Source organism: Taudactylus pleione, unplaced genomic scaffold (assembly GCF_031769625.1).
Source record: "Taudactylus pleione unplaced genomic scaffold, aTauple2 ptg000229l, whole genome shotgun sequence".
In the NCBI taxonomy this organism is placed as follows: Eukaryota; Metazoa; Chordata; class Amphibia; order Anura; family Myobatrachidae; genus Taudactylus; species Taudactylus pleione.
The window spans coordinates 3,930,171-3,950,391 of record NW_028284631.1 but is presented as its reverse complement, the minus strand read 5'-3'; the positions used below and the strand labels follow the sequence as shown (position 1 = coordinate 3,950,391).

General features: G+C 43.3%; 1 protein-coding gene across 2 annotated transcripts in view; it reads right to left on the bottom strand.

Moving 5' to 3' along the window:
* Positions 1-20,221, bottom strand: part of AGXT (alanine--glyoxylate aminotransferase) — a 70,472-nt gene that overhangs the window by 15,102 nt on the left and 35,149 nt on the right. For both annotated transcript variants that reach the window (XM_088479289.1, XM_088479290.1), the window contains exons 3-7: positions 15,475-15,539; positions 14,302-14,402; positions 12,951-13,021; positions 4,120-4,204; positions 2,415-2,510 (exon numbers count right to left, since the gene is read on the bottom strand). In XM_088479289.1, the coding sequence (XP_088335415.1) occupies positions 2,415-2,510; positions 4,120-4,204; positions 12,951-13,021; positions 14,302-14,402; positions 15,475-15,539 (418 nt within the window). The remainder of the gene's footprint in view (positions 1-2,414; positions 2,511-4,119; positions 4,205-12,950; positions 13,022-14,301; positions 14,403-15,474; positions 15,540-20,221) is intronic.

Sequence of the window (20,221 nt, the reverse complement as noted above, 5' to 3'; positions counted from 1 at the left end):
CCACTCACCGCGAGTACCGAAGCAATTCATCATTGCTCCGGAGTGTAGACAGCTGATCCGAAAATCAGGTGTGTCTCCCCTAAGTGTCTTCACTGCTCCTTTCAGAGTAGTGAAACTTAGCACGGCCAAGTCAACTCGGCTTTGCTAGTGCGCCTGCGTGAACTACAGTTCGCGCAGGCGCACATAGGTCCGGCGGAAGGAGTGGACAGGGGCAGAGGGTTCCAAAAGCAGGGTGAGAGCGAAGTGCAGGAGCAAAAGCACAACCAGCACTGGGCTGTGTGAGCCGGTCCAAGTTGTGAAAATATTGAGGAAAAAAAGACTTAAGGGTCCCCCGTATTTTCAACAACCAACACCGGGCTCTTACTAGTGGGGGTGTACTGCCACACAGGGGACACGCTTCACAGGGTCCCCCTGTCAAAGTATTCAACACCCCACACTAGCCAGGCCAGAGATTCCTGGGGAAGTGGGGACCCTCCAATAAAGGGGTCCCGTCTTTCCAGGTAATCCCAGGCTGGAACTGAAGCCCGGGGCTATCCACTGCACCTTAGTTTTGTAAAAGTTAGAGTTACTGTAATATTGTTCATTATAGGGGAACTATAGTTACCAGCAAGCATCCCTCACATGCCGGTACTTGGAGAACCACAAGTACCAGCATGTGGAGCATTAAGGGACCTATAGTCCCCCTGCAAAGGAAATATTAAACTAAAGATAGTACTCACCCTTGAAAGTAAAAATGTATTCCATACACTCAAACTATACTCATCTTGTTCCCGGTGTTCGGTCCTCCTCTCCATTTGAATCCTGCTGTTTGTTAAAAACAAAAAGATACTCACCTAACCCTTGGCGCAGGTCAGTCCTCTTTTCCAGTAGGAACCCCGGGCATCAATAATAACAAACCGCAATCTCCCGATTCATGTTGGACACATACAGCTCTTTTCTGCAAGTGACAGGACCCATGAGGTTTCCTGTACTATAGTAACCGTCTGCTGATTGGCTGTTGGTGGCCTGGCTGTCAATCAACAGCCAGGCCATTGACTGGCTAACATAGGGGCCTATTCATCATCACTTATGGACCCGTTACACACGTGGAACCGCTAATTTCTGCATATTTTTTTTATAGCGGGCCCATTACTTATTAGGGGCTCAATAAGGCTGTCTAGTATTAAGCAAACTCCAAAAACGTCCAGTTTTTGCAGTATGCTTGCGGGAACCATGCAGATGGCGTTGATTCCTGGAGCCCCACTCCTTCCTATGGGAAGTATTTCTAGGGATGCAAAGAGGGATCCGATCGAATCCCTCCGCTGTCATCGCACTGAGGGCCCGATTCATTACGGATTGCTATTGTGATTACGCATGCAGGCGGCCGATTGTTGCATACTGCGCATGCATCGCAGTACGCGAAGACACCACTGAGATCGTACTGCGATTGCAGAGACCACGCAGACCTATCGCAGAGTGATTGACAGGAAGTGAGCATTTGTGGGTGGTGACTGTTGTAATTGTGAAGGAGGGGCCGATGTTACTCGATGTTCCCAATGTATAGGCAGGATTGCGATGTATTATGGATGTACGAAAGCGGTAGTGGGCGTCTCTATGCTGGCTTTGGGCGTCTCTATAATAGCGTCTCTATCATTAGCATATTTTCGCAATAGACTGGCGTGCATAATCGCAGCTGCGATCGCAATAGCGATCCATAATGAATTAGGCCAGAGTGCCTTACGGCCATGTGCTGGGGTCACGCTTGCGCAGTCAGCCAGATGGTCAACGGTAAGTATCACTGATCGTGGGGGCAGCTGCTTTTTGGTATCTACCGCTGCAACCCACGGCGAGTTGGATACTTAATCATCGGAGCTCGGGGCCATGAATTGGTCACATAGTGAGTGTTAGATAAATTTTTTGTTGGACTTTAGCAATTTTTTGCAGACTTGGTGGTCTGTTTTGCTTAATCCTTTCACACCCACAGACCACACATGCCTAGTCATAACAAGCACAAATACTGCAATAAACAATTTATCTGTATTGATTACAATATCACTTTTTGGCCTTTGCAGAGCAAAATTGTACGGTCATGTGATTTCAGAGGAGAAAAAAAACAAAAAACTTTTGCACTTGTATTAGTGCTAATTAATCCCCACAGTGTGCAATAAATAAATTGACTGCTCCACCAACAGGCCATAACTGGTACTGCAGCAAGGTTGGTAATAATTTGTAATAACCCATGCTAATTTTCTTAAAAAAAAAAAAAATCTAGATACAGAAATACATATTTTACAGTGAAGGTAGTGAAGTCTTTCTGGTTTTGTTCAATGCAAGGAAATACTGTATCATGCCATTTGAATTTCCCATTTATAGTATATTTAATGTTCTTCATAATTGCCATGAGGATATAGTGACTCCCTGATATTGGAACTCACATTCTTGGTTTTCCATCACAGCCCCAGTAGTTTGAAAGCCAGGTCAGGTCCACGTATAATGATGGTGGTTTCGTCTTACGGCTGAATATCTTCTTACTATGCAGAAATTCAAATCAGTAATGTCACTGAGATATTCATAACAGCATTGTAGCAATATTATACTTCTGCCTGTAATACTCTACATATCATTAAGCAAATGTAGCAAAAATTATTTCGGACCATACTTGACACAGTTTAGTTTATTCTTTTAATATATTTCATATGCAAATTGCTCCCAAATAATTTTAAGTGTCAGTGTGTCTATGCAGATCATGTGTAATACAGATTGCGCCTGTAGAGACTACAGTTAGTAGTGTAGCATGTAATTATTCACAATGCCTTGGGCAATGCCAACTGACCATATGGCCCTGATAGTGAATATGCCATAAACGGTTTAAAGACAACGACAGGCTTTCAGCAATCAGAAACTAATGTGTGCAGTGGTGGAACTAGGGAGTGTTGGGCCCAGGTGGCAAAATGCAGCCGTGCCAGTGCGTTTGAACGCCATTGCAGGGGCATGCATAAATTAACCACTGCGATGCTGTACACAGCCTGAGGACTCATAGCGTGCGATGAGGTTAGCAATTTCTGAGTAAAGTCTGACCATGTACAAGTATGCATGAGGCTGCGATGGTACTCGATTGTACCGATGGTTTTGCAGTCTTGCTAAACATTACAGATGTGTGTAAGGTAAAGTGGGCATCCTTATGTTTTGCTGAGACTGCATTGCGATTGCAGAGATTAGCATTCCTTCGCAGTTGAACTGAATGCGTAATCGCAGCCGCGATCGCAGTAGCGATCCTTGCTGAATCAGGCCCTAAGACATATTTAATTTCATTCAAGTACTCTTTAACTGGATGAGCTGGGAATATTTAAATTCAAATATATTGTTATTATATTTTATGAAAACCATACACACAATAATTCTAGACATTGTCAGCTGTACAAGTATTTATTTATAATTAGCTCCAAGACTGATACAAGTTGCACGTGTGAGCATGAGTATGCACCTCTTGCTAATTACTACTATATGGAGCCATGACCTCATAACTTTTATTTATCACATATATTAGTACAGGAAGGGATCAAAAGGGGGGGCACAAAGGGCAATTGCCCGAGACCCCCCTCTCTCAGGGGCCCCTCCAGCCAGAGCACATTGCTGTACTGTGCAGTCCCGTAGTGGGGGCGGGCCTGACAATGAGTGGGGCTGGGTCAAATACTTTCAGGACCACCCCCCGTTTCCCGACCAGAGCTGTTCCACTGGGAGAAGAAGAAAGGAGGGTTATGGTTAGAGGCAGAAAGGGGGAGTAACCCTTACTTACGTACCCCCTGTCGAAATACTGTGGATCAGGATGCTGCGGTCGGTATTTTGACAGCTGGCATCCCGACTGCCGTTATTTTATACCCAACCTATTTGTATATTGTTAGATGTGGCTCTTCTGCCATCTACTGTCTAAATTCATAACTTGTTAATTTTCTTAAGGAATTGGTGATGTTCAAAATAAGCTGGAACTCTATTGTTAACTGCAAATTATGATCCAGAAGGCTTATTAGTAAAGGGATTTTTTTAAATCAAGTTTCAGCTTCATTATCAGTTGCAAGAATTCTTCCTCATTTAGGAGAATTTAAATAACAGATGTTAGACTCTATCTAAGGCACACTGTACCTTGCTGTGTCACTGAATGAGATGGGTGCTGTGCCTGGTGGCGCATTTAATACTTTCTGAGATCCAGAGTATAATATATCAATTCCTATGAGACAGGATGCAGTGATTAAAATATAATAACAGGAAAAGGTTAGCACATAATATTAACATCAGGAAAGCAGATATTAGGGGAGAAGAAAGCAAGTTATACAGTATGGAGATGTGTCCTGTCTGTTACCTGTTGGCTGAGGTGTGTGTGTGTGCGTGCAGAGGGAGAGCATAGGGAGCTACCTAACTTTTTAGAGGTGCTAGGATTACTCATTGCGTATGTGACTTGCCACCCAATATGGCATGGGCATCTCTCCTTCTGTGTGCCAATTTAAAGAACTAACTGGTATGGAACGTAAGCAAGAACCCAGATGACAAAAGGTCCCATAAATTCTTACAGTAACTGATTTTCCTGTTTTAATGATACTGTAATAACCCTGCCCAAACACAGGTTAATCGTGGTGGCCAGTTTGGTGAAGGCCCGCATATATCTCCATGCAGTAACTGGGCCCAAAGTCAGAATTGCACCATATATGTGGCCAGTTTGGTGAAGGCCTGCATATATCTCCATGCAGTAACTGGGCCTAAAGTCAGAATTGCACCGTATATGTGGCCAGTTTGGTGAAGGCCTGCATATATTTCCATGCAGTAACTGGGCCCAAACTCAGAATTGCACCGTATATGTGGCCGGTTTGGTGAAGGCCTGCATATATTTCCATGCAGTAACTGGGCCCAAAGTCAGAATTGCACTGTATATGTGGCCGGTTTGGTGAAGGCCTGCATATCACTCCATGCAGTAACTAGGCCCAAAGTCAGAATTGCACTGTATATGTGGCCAGTTTGGTGAAGGCCCGTATATAAAATAAATAAAGTTATGTATATAAATAAGTAGTGGTACCTGTAAGAATATACATAGGTTAGTAACTTATGTTTATAGCTCCTTTGTGGATAATGTAGTTTGAGGTGAGACCCGGTCCGGGGTCGCTATTGCCGTGTTGCTGTTAGCCCTGACTATCCCTACCTTGTCCCACCAGTGGGCGCTCCTTGCGGTATGAGTCCGGGCGGTGATGGTAGTTGGTGGAGCTGAGTCTGGCTTGACTCCTGCTCCACGTGTGCCGCTGGCGTCTGGCCGAGTGCAGCTGCGGGTGATGACATCAGCGGGATACAGCAGACAATTGCGGACGGCTTTGTAGCCAGTATGCCTCGATGCCAGGTGTGAGTCACCTACTGCCTCCAACGCATTTCATGCCCTCAAGCACTTTTTCAGGGATGGCATTGGGTCTAATACTAATGGTTTAAATACCTAAAAAAACTTTATTAATTTTCATTAAAAACTGGAAGTTGTCACCGGAAGTATATAAAAAAGAGCAGTTACCATGTGTTGCTCTCCATATTATGGATAAGATTAAAATTAATTTGATAAAGTGCCACATAATTGTAAAATATATTAAATTATTAATATATATAAGCAGTGATCGAAGTGGGAATACTGAAGTGGGGGTATGGAAAATTTAGTTGAAACACCCCCCAAGATTTGGGAATTTTGACAATGAGATACAGCCTCTGCACCTCACACTACCTGCTTCCCTCTACTACACACCCTGTACCTCACACTGCCAGCTTCCCTCCACCTCACACTACCTGATTCCCTCACCCACTCCCTGTACCTCACACTACCTGATTCCCTCACCCACCCCCTGTACCTCACTCACCCCCTGCACCTCACCCTACCTCTTCTCTCACCCACCCCCTGCACCTAACCCTACCTGCTTCTCTCCAACTCACACTACCTACTTCCCTAACCCAACCCCTCTACCTCACACTACTTCCTTCCCTCTCTCACCCCATGTACCTCTTTTTCCATGTCCGGACTGGACTTTGCTGACAAAGTCCGGCTTCTCCACCTCCCTGGCAGTGGGGTGGGGGACAGCAGCTCCGCGAGCGGCTCGGCAACCTCCCTCCACGCTTTAACTTGGTTCCGGCTGTGAACCAATCACAGCACGGGGTTCTGGCTGTGAACCAATCACAGCACGGACTTGCAACCAATCAGATACAGCCACATAGCTGCTTCTGATTGGCTGCCGATCCGCAAGCCGTGATTGGCTAGCGGACGGCACCAAATTTTAAAGACCACCCCATCCCAATGAGCATTCCTTTAGCCTGGCCGCCGGTCTGTGATTAGTTCACGACCAGCGCCGGGTTTGTAGTGTAATTCTCTCCGGGCACCCGGTGCTTGTTCAAGCCAGCCCAGTGCTGCTCAGAGATGTGTCCCCAGTGGGACACATCTCCACTTAATGCTGCTGCTGCTCCCAGCGCCGTCTGCGGCATGGCATAACACTGCTCTCTTCAAGCCCTGATGTAGGGTGAGCTAATTTAGAGCCAGCGGCTGATTAGACCCCTCACTCGTGACCGCCACTAGCGCTACTGAAAAGAAGGATGTCCTAAACATCCTTCGTACTTTCACTTGGGAGTCGGGCTGCCTCATAGAGGAACCACGGAGCCTCCCCAGTCACTCTGGCTTCTGCAGGTGTGTGAAGGCAGAGAGCAGGAGGCGCGCGGTCTGCAGCTGATCTGGGAGGAGGGAGGGGACAATGCTGTTGCGGCGGTGCCGCTGTCGCTGCCGCTGCCTAGTAGATAGACAAGGCAGCAGTCCACTTACTGCAGGGTTCAGACTGTGCTCTAAGCCCGCCCTTCCTGCTGGACTCTGCAGCATTAACACAGCCAGCCGCACAAACACTCACTGCGGCTGGCTTGTAACTTGTAAAAAAATAGTTTAGTGCTTGAAGTGGCGGTATGCTATACCGTTGCATACCGCCACACTTCGAGCACTGTATATAAGATATGTTAAAATATTAATATATAAGTACAAGTGTGAAATAAAATAAATTATATAGTTTAAGATATGAAGTTTGGAAGTTTATAACAGGATTATAAAAATGCATTTCATTCAATATCTATATTTAGACCAGATGGTTGCAAAGTTTTAAGATCGTAGATCCATTTTGTTTCTAATCTTTGTAGGCTATTTACAACATTTCCGCCTCTCCAGTTTCTATGAAGTTTTTGTATTGATGTAAATTTCAGACCTACTGGATTTTTTTATGTACTTCTGCGAAGTGCTTTGAAACACTATGGGTTTGTAAGCCTCTTTTTTTATTATAAATATGTTCCGCCAGTCTCATCTTCATTTTTCTCTTCGTTTGACCTACATATTGAAGCCCACAGGGGCATTCCAGTAGGTAAATTAGTTCTTCACTTTCGCATGAAATAAATTATTTTATTTTTTTCTTCTTTCCAGTTATGTTTCATTTGAATTCACGTATTGGTTTTGTTGTTGTTATTTTTTGGGTCTTGCATGCTGCACATTTAAGGCAGTAATGGTGTCCTTTATTGAGAAGTGAAGATTCCTCATTCAAGGCAACAAAGCTTTTTACTCATTCCTGTTTCATATTCCTTGCTTTGCGGTATATAATCGTGGGTTCTCTGAGATATGGGGAATCAGATCGACGTCCAGCCTCAAAATATGCCAGTGTTTTCTTAATAGGTCTTCTATAGTTTCAGTGATGCTATTAAACTGTGAGATAAATGAGAGGTTTCTTTCTTCATTCTTATTCTTGTTTTATAAGTAATTAGATCTTTCCTTTCAAGTTGTTCAATTTTTGTTAGTTGGATTTCTACATCTTTGGATTTATAGCCTTTTTTGATAAACTCAGTCTTTAATTTGTCACTTTGTTGGTGATATTCTGAATTCTCAGTGCAGTTACGTTTTATTCGTCTGAATTGTCCTTCAGGTATATTACGAATCCAATTTCTGTGGTGATTGCTTGATACTGGTAAGGCATTGTTCCCATTTACTTCTTTGATATATGTTCTTCACTGTATTTTATTTTCTCTAATGTAAATTTCCAAGTCTAGGAATACAACACTTTCCTTGCTCGTCGTAGTTGTGAATTCCAGATTGATGTCATTCCTATTGATATACTTGATGAAATTTTGTAATTCTTCAATCGGTCAATCCCATATGAAGAAAATATCATCAATATATTGTTTCCAACAGATTATATTGTTTTTATATTCATTATTTTCCCATATTTGGTCATCCTCCCATTTCGAGACAAACAAGTTTGCATAACTAGGTGCAAAGGAAGTTCCCATCGTGGTTCCCCATTTTTGAAGATAGAATCTACCTTCATACCAAAAATAATTGTGTGTTAGGATAAACTCAATATTTTCCATAATAAAATTGATTCGTTCATTTTCAATTTCTGTCATCATGGAAAGGAAATATCTAGTACTTTCACATCCATTATCACGGGAAATACATGTGTACAAGGATTTCACATCACTTGTTCCCAAAGTGTAATTTTCCTTCCAGGTCACCTTTTCTAATACTTGTAGTATTTTTACGGTATCTTTAAGATGGCTTCTTTGCTGAGATACCAAATCTTGGAGAAAGAAATCAATGTACTTAGATAAATTACTTGTGATGGAATTTAGACCCGATATTATCGGGCGACTGGGAGGGTTTTCTAAATCCTTGTGGATTTTCGGTAAGAAATAGAATGTCGGGATTTTTGGATCTTTTTCCCAAACATAATCAAATTCTTTTTTCTTGATAATTCCCATCTCTAAACCTTCGTTCAGGATTTCTTCTAATTCTTTTGCAAATTTAGTTGTTGGATCCATAGGTAATAGATCGTATGTCTCTGTATCACCTAGTAATCTTTCGGCTTCTTGTTTATATTTTTGTTTGTCCATCAGCATCTCCTTTGTCAGCTGGTTTAATTATAATCGAAGTGTCTTTTTTTAATTCTCAAACTTCTTTTCTCTTTAGCAGACAAATTATTCTTTATATTTTGTTTTTCTGGTAAAGTAGAAATATCTTTTTCCATCAATTTCTGGAAGGTCTCTATATGTGGTCCTTTGCAATGTGTGGGATTGAATGTTGATGATGGTCTAAATTCCGTATGTTTGTAATTTTCTTCTGATATTTGATTTGTTCTTATCGGCATTTACTTGGAATAAAACTTCGTTATACAAAGCTTTCTCACAAACTTTTGGACATCAATATAAAGATCAAATTTGTTACTAGTGGACTGTGGTGTGAATTTGAGTCCCTTTTCTAATAATGTGGTTTCTGATCGTGTTAAAATTTTTTCGCTTAGGTTGAAGATGGTGGTTTTTGAGTTTAATGGTTTCTTTATTTGAGACTTTTTCTGTTTCCCTCCTCTTGTCCCTCTTCTTCTGAAAGGAGGTTCTTTCGCACTTTTTTGTTTTGTGAAGTCTGTATGGTCCGGAAGTTTTTTCACACCATGCGTCAACTCTAAAAAATCATCCTCATCCTCATTAAATTCCTCTTCTGAGTCTTCGTGTAGATTCCTTTTATAGTAATTTTTTCTAGGTTCATAGGAGATTATTGCTTCTTGTTTTTTCTCAGATATGTTCTGTATCAAGGAGTTAAATTCTGTCTGTTCTTCTCTTAGAGCTGTTTCTCTTCCAGGTCTGTATGAATCCTTTATCATTTTGTAGGGATTCTCTCTGAACAAAAAGTTCCTTTGATTATATGGTTTATAATCTTGTCTACCATTTCTCAGTTGTGGTGTTGTTTTAATAAGGGGTTCGCTTCTTTTTTGTTTTTGTTGGTATTGTATACCAGATTGAGGATTTGTTTGTGGTTTATTGATTCTATATTTATGTTCTCTTTGTAATTTCTGGTTGTAAGTGGATTTTTGTCCATATTGTTCAGATTTATGGGCTGTTTGTTGTGTATGTATAATGTTTGTTCTCCTTTCATTCTTTTTTTGTTGGTATATAATTAATTCCTCCGTGTCTCTTCTAAATTTTCATTGTTTCTGTGTAATTTGGTGAAGGCCCGCATATATCTCCATGCATAATTGGGCACAAAGTCAAAATTGCACCGTATATACGTTCCCAGTGTTAAGGTGCGTACACACTAGACAATATTTAGCATGATTTGCCTGATTTCGATGCATCAGAATGACAAATTGTGTAAAATATGTCCAAATTGTGAGTGTCCACTCATGATCACGATGCCGATGAACGTACCTGTGGGGCATACATCGCTTCTTCAGATCTTGCGTACAGCAGGCCATATCTGCCAAGCACATACACGACGCATTGAAAATTATGCACAATAGATCGTTGGTCAGATTGGACACTTTTTAGCACCATATAGTGTCCTGGAGTGCCAGGGAGAGTTCAAGGGAAATCACTCACAATATTGCAGCGTTAGCACATCGTCTAGTGTGTGCGCACCTTAAGTGAGTGAATCGCACAAACTCAGGTTTTCCCCTAATCCATATCTGAAATGTATTTCGCTGTATTTGGTTTCTATTCACAGAAGCAGATGGGGCACTACCACTAAGTAGTTGCATACAGTAGAGAACAACCGTTTAGGGAGCATCTAGAACACAGGGCCTGATTCAGAGCCGCTCGTAAGCGGCCGCTCGTTCGCTCCGAGCGATGTTCGCACATCTGCGCATGCGTATGGGTTTTAGTACGCATGCGCGAACCAGTCATTGTGGTCGAAAATCGTGTGCTCGCAAAATAGCGAATGCCTGCTAATTTGAGTGACAGAATGAGGCGTTTGTGGGTGGTAACAGGGGAGGTGCTTGAAAACGGGGAGTGGAGATCTGAATGCAGGCGTGCCAAACGGTCAAAACGGGCGTTTTAAGGGAGTGCATAATTAACAAAGCAGCGTCATTGACCACGACACTTGGTTGTCTTTTAGCCTGAACTGCTCGCATGATTGCGGTAGGAATATGCTATCACAAGCACTGCGAGCAGTTTATACGCCTTTCGATGTACTCGATTAATCAAATAAATAGCGGAGATGACATATGATGCGAGCGGCCAGGGGGCGTTTTTTCCAAAATAGTGAGCGCATGTTTCGTTCGCTCGTTCAGACATAGAGGCGTCAACAGACCGCAAAGAGCGAGCGCTTAATTTAAACAACCAGACCCTTTTTCTGAACGAGCGGCCGCAAATAGCGTCCGGCTCTGAATCAGGCCCACTGAACAGTAACAATATTTCTGTAAGATGCTATAATATTCTAACCTGGCAATGTTTCCAGATTCAAAATAATATATTTCAGCCCATTCTTGCAAAATATTCCCCTTTAACATAATATAAACAGTTATGGGCCTGATTCAGCAAGGATCGCAACTACAAATGCAATAGCGATTACGCACGCAGTCTCACTGCGAAAGTATGCAAATTCATTGCGATCGCTATGCCGTCACATCACTACACCTTAACCCCCATCCGTAATGTTTAGCAAGACTGCAAAACCATCGGTAACATCGAGTACAATCCGAGCCTCATGGACACTTGCACAAGCTCTGACCTTACTCAGGAATTGCTAACCTCATCGCACGCTATGAATACTCAAGCTGCTTGCGGCATCGCAGTGGATAATTTATGCACACCAATGGAACAGTATTCAAGCGCACTGGCACAACTGCATTTTGCCAACCACCCCGTCACCATCACTCTGCGATGGGCCTGCGTTGTCCCGATTGCAATGGCTAGTTCACGCAGTGCGATGCAGATCGCAACAATCGGCCAATTGCGTGCGTAATTGCAGTTGCGATCCTTGCTGAATCAGGCCCTATATCCATAAGGCAGTATATTAAGATCAGCAAACTAACCTCTAACACCTGCACTACTGGTAGATCTAAGTATGACGATCTTGGCACTTGTAGATTTGTTGCTTTATTATTATAACACATTATACAATCAAACAATTGCTATGAATTGCACTAGCTGATTTGCATATATAGTATGTGGGAAAACAATTTATTATTTCCATTAGATTTGTTATATTGTTTGGTTCAAACTACACCTGTGCTTGCCGACGCTCTCCTTGTAAATCAACATCCCATTATACCATTAGTACAGTACAAAATGCTGACTCAGCTTTGTTAGTGCCAGTAATAAATTACTACATGATATGAGACTAAAGCTGGCCACACACTAGACCAACTTTCATCCAACCAGCCAACTAGTTGATTGGTTGGAATGAAAATCTGGTAACGTATAGGAGTAAATTATGATCAGCAATTTGCTCCTAAATGCCAGAAAACAGATGAAAATGGACGTCACACAAGTTTGTTAAATGTTTGATCAAAACAATATGTTCAAACAGTTTTTAGTCCATTTTCCGGTGTTTGGGAGCAAATTGCTGATTGTAATTTGCTTTCAATCCTTACCAGATTTTCATTCTAACCAATCAACTAGTTGGATGGTGGGATATAAGCTGGTCTAGTGTGTGGCCAGCTTTACACCATTCCATGAGCATTTTTATTTCATAGATAAACCTATTACATGCTACATTGTTGCCAATCAAGACTAAAGCTGGCCACACAAGAACCAGTCCTGATGCTCGGTGCGAGCAGTGAACGGCAGGACCATGTCCAATTGGATGAGATTGGGCAACGTGACCAGATGGCTTTTGGTATCTCTGGAACAACAGATGTCACCTTCTGACTGCATTTCCCAACATGCCCCAAAATGATCCAATCTATTTTACTCATAGTTATGGTGCCACATGGTGTTATCTGGGCCACACTCACCAAATATTTCTCAACTTTTCAAGTGTGTGTTTTTGGATGTAGTTACTGTACACAGCAAGGGCATTTAAAAATATATTTGCTAATCACCACCCTGAATAGGGCATATGCCATTAAATCCCCTAATAACTGAGCCTTCGGTGCATGTACCTGTGAGTATATACACATAAAGAGACCTGTTAAGCGGATATATACAGCAAGTATGCATCTTACCCTGTTTGTCCATGTAGATGGGTGCACCTCCTAAGGATGCCACAGAGTCTACCAGAAGCAGACAATTATACCTGTAAATAGCACATAATGTCAGATATTAAGCTAAGTTTCATCAAGAAGAGTGTTTATCAATTCACATCTAAATCAAATACATGTGTGTCTATGCAAACTGTGACTTCTTTGTAGCTTAGGGGCAGATAACCTTTTGTGCTCCAGTTGTATTTGAACTACAACTCCAAGCATGCTAAGATGATGTGATATCACAAACAGACCTCTAGTGGGTAGTTCACCCAAATCTTTACTGTGCCACATGTAAGACTTGTGAATAGTAATAATGGCATTCTTTGTTTTATTACATGTATAGATAGGTGTAGTACAATAGATTCAAGGCTCACCTATTCACCCAAGCATTTCACTAATGTCCCTTATTTAAGCTTATTTTGTACTGTAAATGTAAAGCGCTTTGAGTCCTTTAGGAGAAAGCGCTATATAAATAAAATTATTATTATTATTATTATTATTATTAATTGAAAGGGATATGCTTTTTGGAGTGATATGTGTAGATTTATCAGCCCTGCCTTATACAATGGTACAACAACATGCTGCTTTTAATCATTCCATTATAATGCACAGAGGCTGTCAATTATAATGGATGCTTTTTAAGGTGCAGCCACCAGGCTGTGATCAGAGAAATTGCTGTGAACATTTGGCTACCCATTGAAGTCTTCACCAAGACTAAAGTAGGGAATACAGATTTAACCCTAATTTAACAAGAAAATGGACCCTGGTTACAATCTATTCTACTCAGACTCTCTGATCTCTCATCATGGATAATTGCCAAGCCTAAGAATGTGGCGATATGAGACTGGGGAAGGTTATTATCTGCTGGTCCATTAACCTGGCAGATTGGTAAATCTACTGATGCACAGATGGAACTAATGCTAAACAACCAATAGTAATCCTAACACATTCATTAGTTCTCAATGGGGCCCAACATATATTGCACATGACTGTTTCTCCATACCTCCCAACTGTCCTGCTTTGGGCGGGACAGTCCCATTTTTCTAGGACCGCCCCGCCACCCGACTTGCAGACTGTAGTGTTCCGCGGTGTGGGAGGGCGGGAGTACACACGGCATATACACAGTGTTTGCAGAATCTCTGGGGGCAGCTCAGCATCTCCAGGAGTGTTGGGCAAGCCGCCACAGTGACGGAACGGGGAGGGGGGAGGTGCAGCGAAGACATGCCCCCTCCAAAGTCCTGCAAGTTGTTCCTCTTCAGGGATCTATAATGTTGGGAGGTATTTTTCTCCTTAATTGTGCTTTCTCTCCTACAGTAGTAGTTACACCTACCTGTGGCACAGGTCTCCTACACCATCTAACGGCTGCACCACTCCGCTGGATGATTCTCCATGGGTGATGAAGAGGAGAGAGGGCTTGTGTTGTGCCAGACCCTGGAAGAGAGTAATGCTATATAAAGTGCAAACCTTAGAACTGTACATTATTTGTTTTTAAAGGTTACATGGTAAATGATGATGGTTCTGCACTCAAGTCTGTGGTTATTCCCTGTTTGCATATACCATAGTGCAATATTCACAAGATTGGGCAAATTGTGTAATGAGACAAGGATCAGATGTATTTTAATGTACAGTACACAAATCTGTTGTCAACATACTGCAGAATATTCAGTGTCTATAAATTTACAAAGCAAAATGAGCATCATTAACATTTCCCATCGCATCCCTAGTTACAGGAACAAACCCAAATGTGTTTAGCTATCACGAAGAGAAAATTCCATGGATTAGACGGTCTACACCCCTTGACTCCTAGGGAGTTTAGGGCCTGATTCAGCAAGGATCATAATTGCAAAGCTGCACGCAGGCTATAGATATAAGATGTATGCACACAGGCATATACTGTAGTGTGTAGTGCACGGAGGCAGCTTTGCAATTGTGATCCTTGCTAATATAGTAATGCAGCAGGAGGCATCACTCCTCCTGCGCATTACTTATCTGAGCTGCGTTGTCCAACGCAGCATCGCATATTCTGCGGACCGTCGGCCAGCTACGTGACCCATGGGGTCCCACAGCTGGCCACCGCAGATTAGAGTAAGAGGCTAGCAAATCTCCATCAGCTGATGGAGATTCTAGCCTCTTCCCTCCCCCCCAACGGTGGCAACACACCTCCGTTTCAGGAAAAGGAGGCCATCGCTGCCCCCTCCCCGCCCACAAACGCCAGCAGACTGTCAATCACTGAAGTCTACAAGCGGGATCGCAGACCTGTTCTGCACATGCACAGAATGGGTCATGTGCCTGCGCAGATTCCCGATGATCGTGAATCTGCGTTTCGCAGGGCACTTGCATGAATTAGGCCCTTAGTTATTATTGAAGGACCCATTATTAAATTAGATTTTTATAGGGAGGACACGTTTTGAAAGCTTATTAACCTAATATTTACGAATAGCTTTTGGGCAATAATATAAGCGGCTGCCAGTGACATAGCAATGTAAGTGTGCACCGTAAATACCTTCTCTATTTCCTGCAAAGTGAATCCCTCACCAGGGGGTTTTGTCAGGAGACGCACATCAGCACCTGAGTTACACAGAAAGAGGGTTCATCATAACAGCACATATCAGGGGTTCTTACACTTTTATAATCAGGTTAGTGCTCAGTTATTGTTAATAATTGACTTCCTTTGTTATTGCTGTTGTCATGTTAGTATATTATCATTACTAAATATAGCAGACAAAAATTTGAGATTTTTAAATCTGACTCAGATTTTTACAAAAGTAATAATATTCTAATTATATGATACATTTACTACCAGACAATCAATTCTAACACAACATATTGTATTCACTCACCAGCAACTCCAATATACTGGATCATGACTTTAATTATGTAGCCAGAGTTCATGCTGGTGAATGAAAATGGGATATTCCCATGTGCACATAGGAGATGAGATGAATTCTGCGAACTTGATTATCATTCATGATAATTTGCCCACAAGAGCCTTGTTTTATTCAAGTTTATAAACGACTTATCCAACAGTATTAAAATCTAACTATCCACCCAGTGATTGAAGTGGAAATTTATATATTGCAGTATGGAAAGTGTCACTTGTCACTCCTTCTCCTATGCTGTTACATCTCACAGTCTCGCTGTTCCCTATGCCTGGAAATCTGTTCTGGTACATCTCAGACTCCCTCCAGGGGGGCCTGAACCACACACCCAAAGTATACTTATCTCGGCCCGGCAAGGGTAATGTCTAAATCCCCTTCATGGAGAGGACCCTGACGTCATCAGCCAGTGTCCAGCATCATTCCCTACCATCCAAGTGGGCATAGAGTGGGAACATGACCTTGTAGCGAGCCACCGAGCCTGAAGCGTTGCGAGCGCAGCAAGCCCACGAGAGTACAGCTATCTTCTTTAGGTGGCCTTAATGGGCGTGGCACTGCACTTCCACCCTCACTCACGTCACTTCCAGGTCCCTAGCATGAAGGGGAAATAATCTCTACCACCCGGCAAGTGGGTCCCTTCTCCATGGTGCCATCTTTCCAGTGACATATTCGAGAAGATGGCGCTACGCAGTGAGAGGAAAGACTCTGCTACTGTGCCAAAGCCTTTGCTCTCTAGTGCGCATGCGCCATCATCCACCACTATCACTGGGAAGACGGTGCCGCGGAGGAGGAGTGTCCCGCTTTCCGGATCAAGGTAAGAAGCCTAGTTGTTGGGGGGCGGGGGAGTGCTGCCCAGATGAGGGGGTCCGCTGCACACGGGCCCCCTTGGGAGTTAAAACACCCCTGGTTAGTTCAGTTTAATTTTTTCAGCTTTAACAAAGAGGATAAACGTGGGTAGGGGCATGGTGCAGTGTGGGGAGTTACAGCATCGCAACTTCGCTGTTTACTGATACAATGCACTCCAAAATGTTTCATCAAGCCCTCAGATCGCCCACGTCATGGGGAAATGAGTGGATTCAGGGAGGGCACTACTCTCTATTGATCCCAGGAGAGCTCCCCGAACCAAGTATGGTTTGGATCACTTTATATTGTGGGGCTCACTAGTGATGTCAGTAGGGCCGCCCACAAACGCCAGGCGTTCCTTTGGGAACGCCTGCGTTCGCTCAAACACTCCTCCTACCCGCCTACAAAACGGGGTGAGCTGTCAATCAACATCGACAGCCGTCCCGTCTTGTAGCGAGCCCCGGAGCGACTGAATTTCAAGTCTCTCGCTGGGGCTCGCATGCGCATGCGCAGGGGGCAAGCATCGACCTGCTTGCGAGCACTGTGCGCTTGCAAGCGGGTCTGTATCAGGCCCACAGTTTGTTGTGCACTAATAAAACCAATACAAACCACAAAAACTTTTACTGCACCCAGCGCTACCAGTTCATCAGCTGGAATGTACCCACTGATCAGTCTTTCCAAGCCACACATGCTGTGACAAGTACTCTGGATGGGTGTCTCCTGAGGCCCGCTCAGCATTGGTGCCGTTATCTTGTTTTTGATCAGCTGGCTCCTGTGGATCCTATCGCTGACCTATATCTTCCCACATGATCTGTGCTACCAATCAACGTCCAGAGCACCCTATTTAAACTCCTCACTTGCCCTAGCACAACTTGTATTCTACTTGTTCCTGGATCCAATGTCAGCAGCTCGGACTACTGACTCCTGCTTCAGAATGTGCATTGTATTGTGCATCAGCACATCTGTGCTCATCACCAAGCACTGTGCTGGTTTCTCCTGCTGTTCCTGCATTCATTTGGTGCTTCTCTGCCTCAGCCTGCATATTTGCACTTTCCAACATGCAGTCCAAACCTGCACGTACAGTACCTGCCTGTGGACTCTACCTGCACATACTTACCTGCTGACTCTACCTGTACTCATTGTGTGCAGTCTCAATCCTGCATGTACTATTTACCATCATCTACTATATCATTGTACAGTCCAAATTGCAGCCTATGTATTCCTGTATACAGCTTGCACTACAAGTCTGCTACATATCATTCTGCACTACAAGTCTGCTACATAAACAGTGCGGTCGAACAGGGGCACCACCCATAGAGGGCGCACCCTTCCCCAACATCCCGATTTCAGCGGGACAGTACTGTCCTGCTGTTCCACCCATGGGCGGAAGTGGCCCGCGGGTGCTCAAATCGGGAGGTTGGGGACCCCCACCGCCGTGGCGGTGCGGACCCCGGAGTCTGAATGGATGGTGCGTGCATGCGCGCACCCCGGAGTCTGAATGGATGCTGCGTGCATGCGAGCGGTATCAATTCAGTGACGGGAGAGGGCTGGGGGAAGCCCAGCTAGTGAGGCTCACCCTCCCAGCCTGATGTTCTTTGGAGGCATGTCATGCGGGCACGCCTCAAGATAACGTCACATAGGAGGCGTGGCCTATGTTAATTATGTATGGGCGCAATAGAAAGACCTCTGGAGCCGGCCCTGCTTTTACTAATGTTCTAGGCTATAGTTGTGTTACTGCCACAGACAGGTAGCACACCAGTTCCTCTGCCTAGTAATTACTATGCTCTCCTTCCTGTTCAGTATCCTGTGAGTAAAGCTTATGAGTATAAATGTCAAATGTGCACCTAGGGCCTGATTCAGAGCCGGACGCAATTAGCGCTCGCTCGTCCAGAAAATAGGGGTGACTATTCAAATGAACCGTTCGCTCTTTGCGGTCTGTTCACGCCTCTAGGTCTGAATGAGCGAACAAAACTTGCGGTCGTTTTTTGGAAAAATACGCCCCCTGGCCGCTCGCATCCTACGTCATGTCCGCTATTTATTAGATTAATCGAGTACATCGACCAGCGTATGAACTGCTCGTTATTCTTGTGGTTGGTTTTTGCTACCACAATCTTGCGAGCAGTTCTGGCTATAAAATAACCCAGTGACGTGGTCAATGACGCTGCTGTATTAATTATGCACACCCTTAAAATGCCCGTTTTGACCTTTAAGCACGCCTGCGTTCGGATCTCCACTCCCCGTTTTCAAGCACCTTCCCCTGTTACCACCCACATATGCCTCATTCTGTCACTCAAAATAGCAGGCATTCGTTATTTACTGAACAAACGAATTTCGGCCGCACTGACTGGTTCGCGCATGCGTATAACGATCCATACGCATGCACAGTTGGGCAAACATCGCTTGGAGCGAACGAACGGCCGCTTACGAGCGGCTCTGAATCAGGCCCCTAGTGTCATTCTCTCCAGTTCATACCAGTCCTGCCCACTGGTCCCAATGCTGTGCCCACAACAAAGACAGAATCTGACAGCTATGATATATTTTGGCGCCCAGCAAACACTTTTAGCAGCCTGTTGAGGATTTTATTAATGGAGATCTATACATCAAAAGAGACATGGGAAGATTGGCATTTTATAACATAGAGAAACGGACAACTTGGGGGAAACGGGAACAATTATCTATTTTTTAAATCAACTATTGAAAGTATATTTCTCATTGGTAATTAATGATAGTAAGAAACTTCCTTGTGTATAGGATTCATAACTACAGTTTTAAGTAAGGGTGAAAAGTGAATTAGTTTTCAAATACATTATATTTAGTTTCCAGGCTTCACAGCTATGAAGGGTTAACATCTCAATGTCCATTTTTGTCAGATGCCACAGCAGACCTCTAGTGCAGAGTCCAAGCTAACACCAATGGGAACTGACCAGGTGTGTAGCCTACAAAGCAGGACCATGCCAATAATTAACTTGGTTTGGGTACAGGTACAAGCTCATGACCTCAGCCAGGGACACAATCTGACCCTCAGTCTTGCAAACACACCACAATCATCCATTTAATAATAGACAATAAAGCCTGAAAAAGCTTATTTAAAAATAATGTGTGTCAATTCTCTTAGCAATTTGTCATTTTAAGAGAATGCGCAGATGAAAAAAAATGCTTTATTATTTAAAAAATTCAGAAACTGAATTTTTTTTTCTATTTTAGACAATTATACTTTATATATTTTTTTAAACTATTCATTTTCACATTTGGGCTTCCAGTTCCACATTCAAGAGTTGATAATCCAACTGGCATATGCCAGATAGTATAGCTGGCGTCCAGAGCATCGTTCTGCTTCCCCCGGCAATCTTTTATTGATAACTTGCAGCAATAGAAGATAAGTGACAATAGAACATATTTTCTATTGCTGCATTTGATAAATTCATCCCTTTTTAATACAATTTTAAAACAGATATAAAACGAAAACTATAAGCTCTGGAAAATGATAAATTGGAGAGTGATAATCTACCAATCAATCAGCTCCTAACTGTC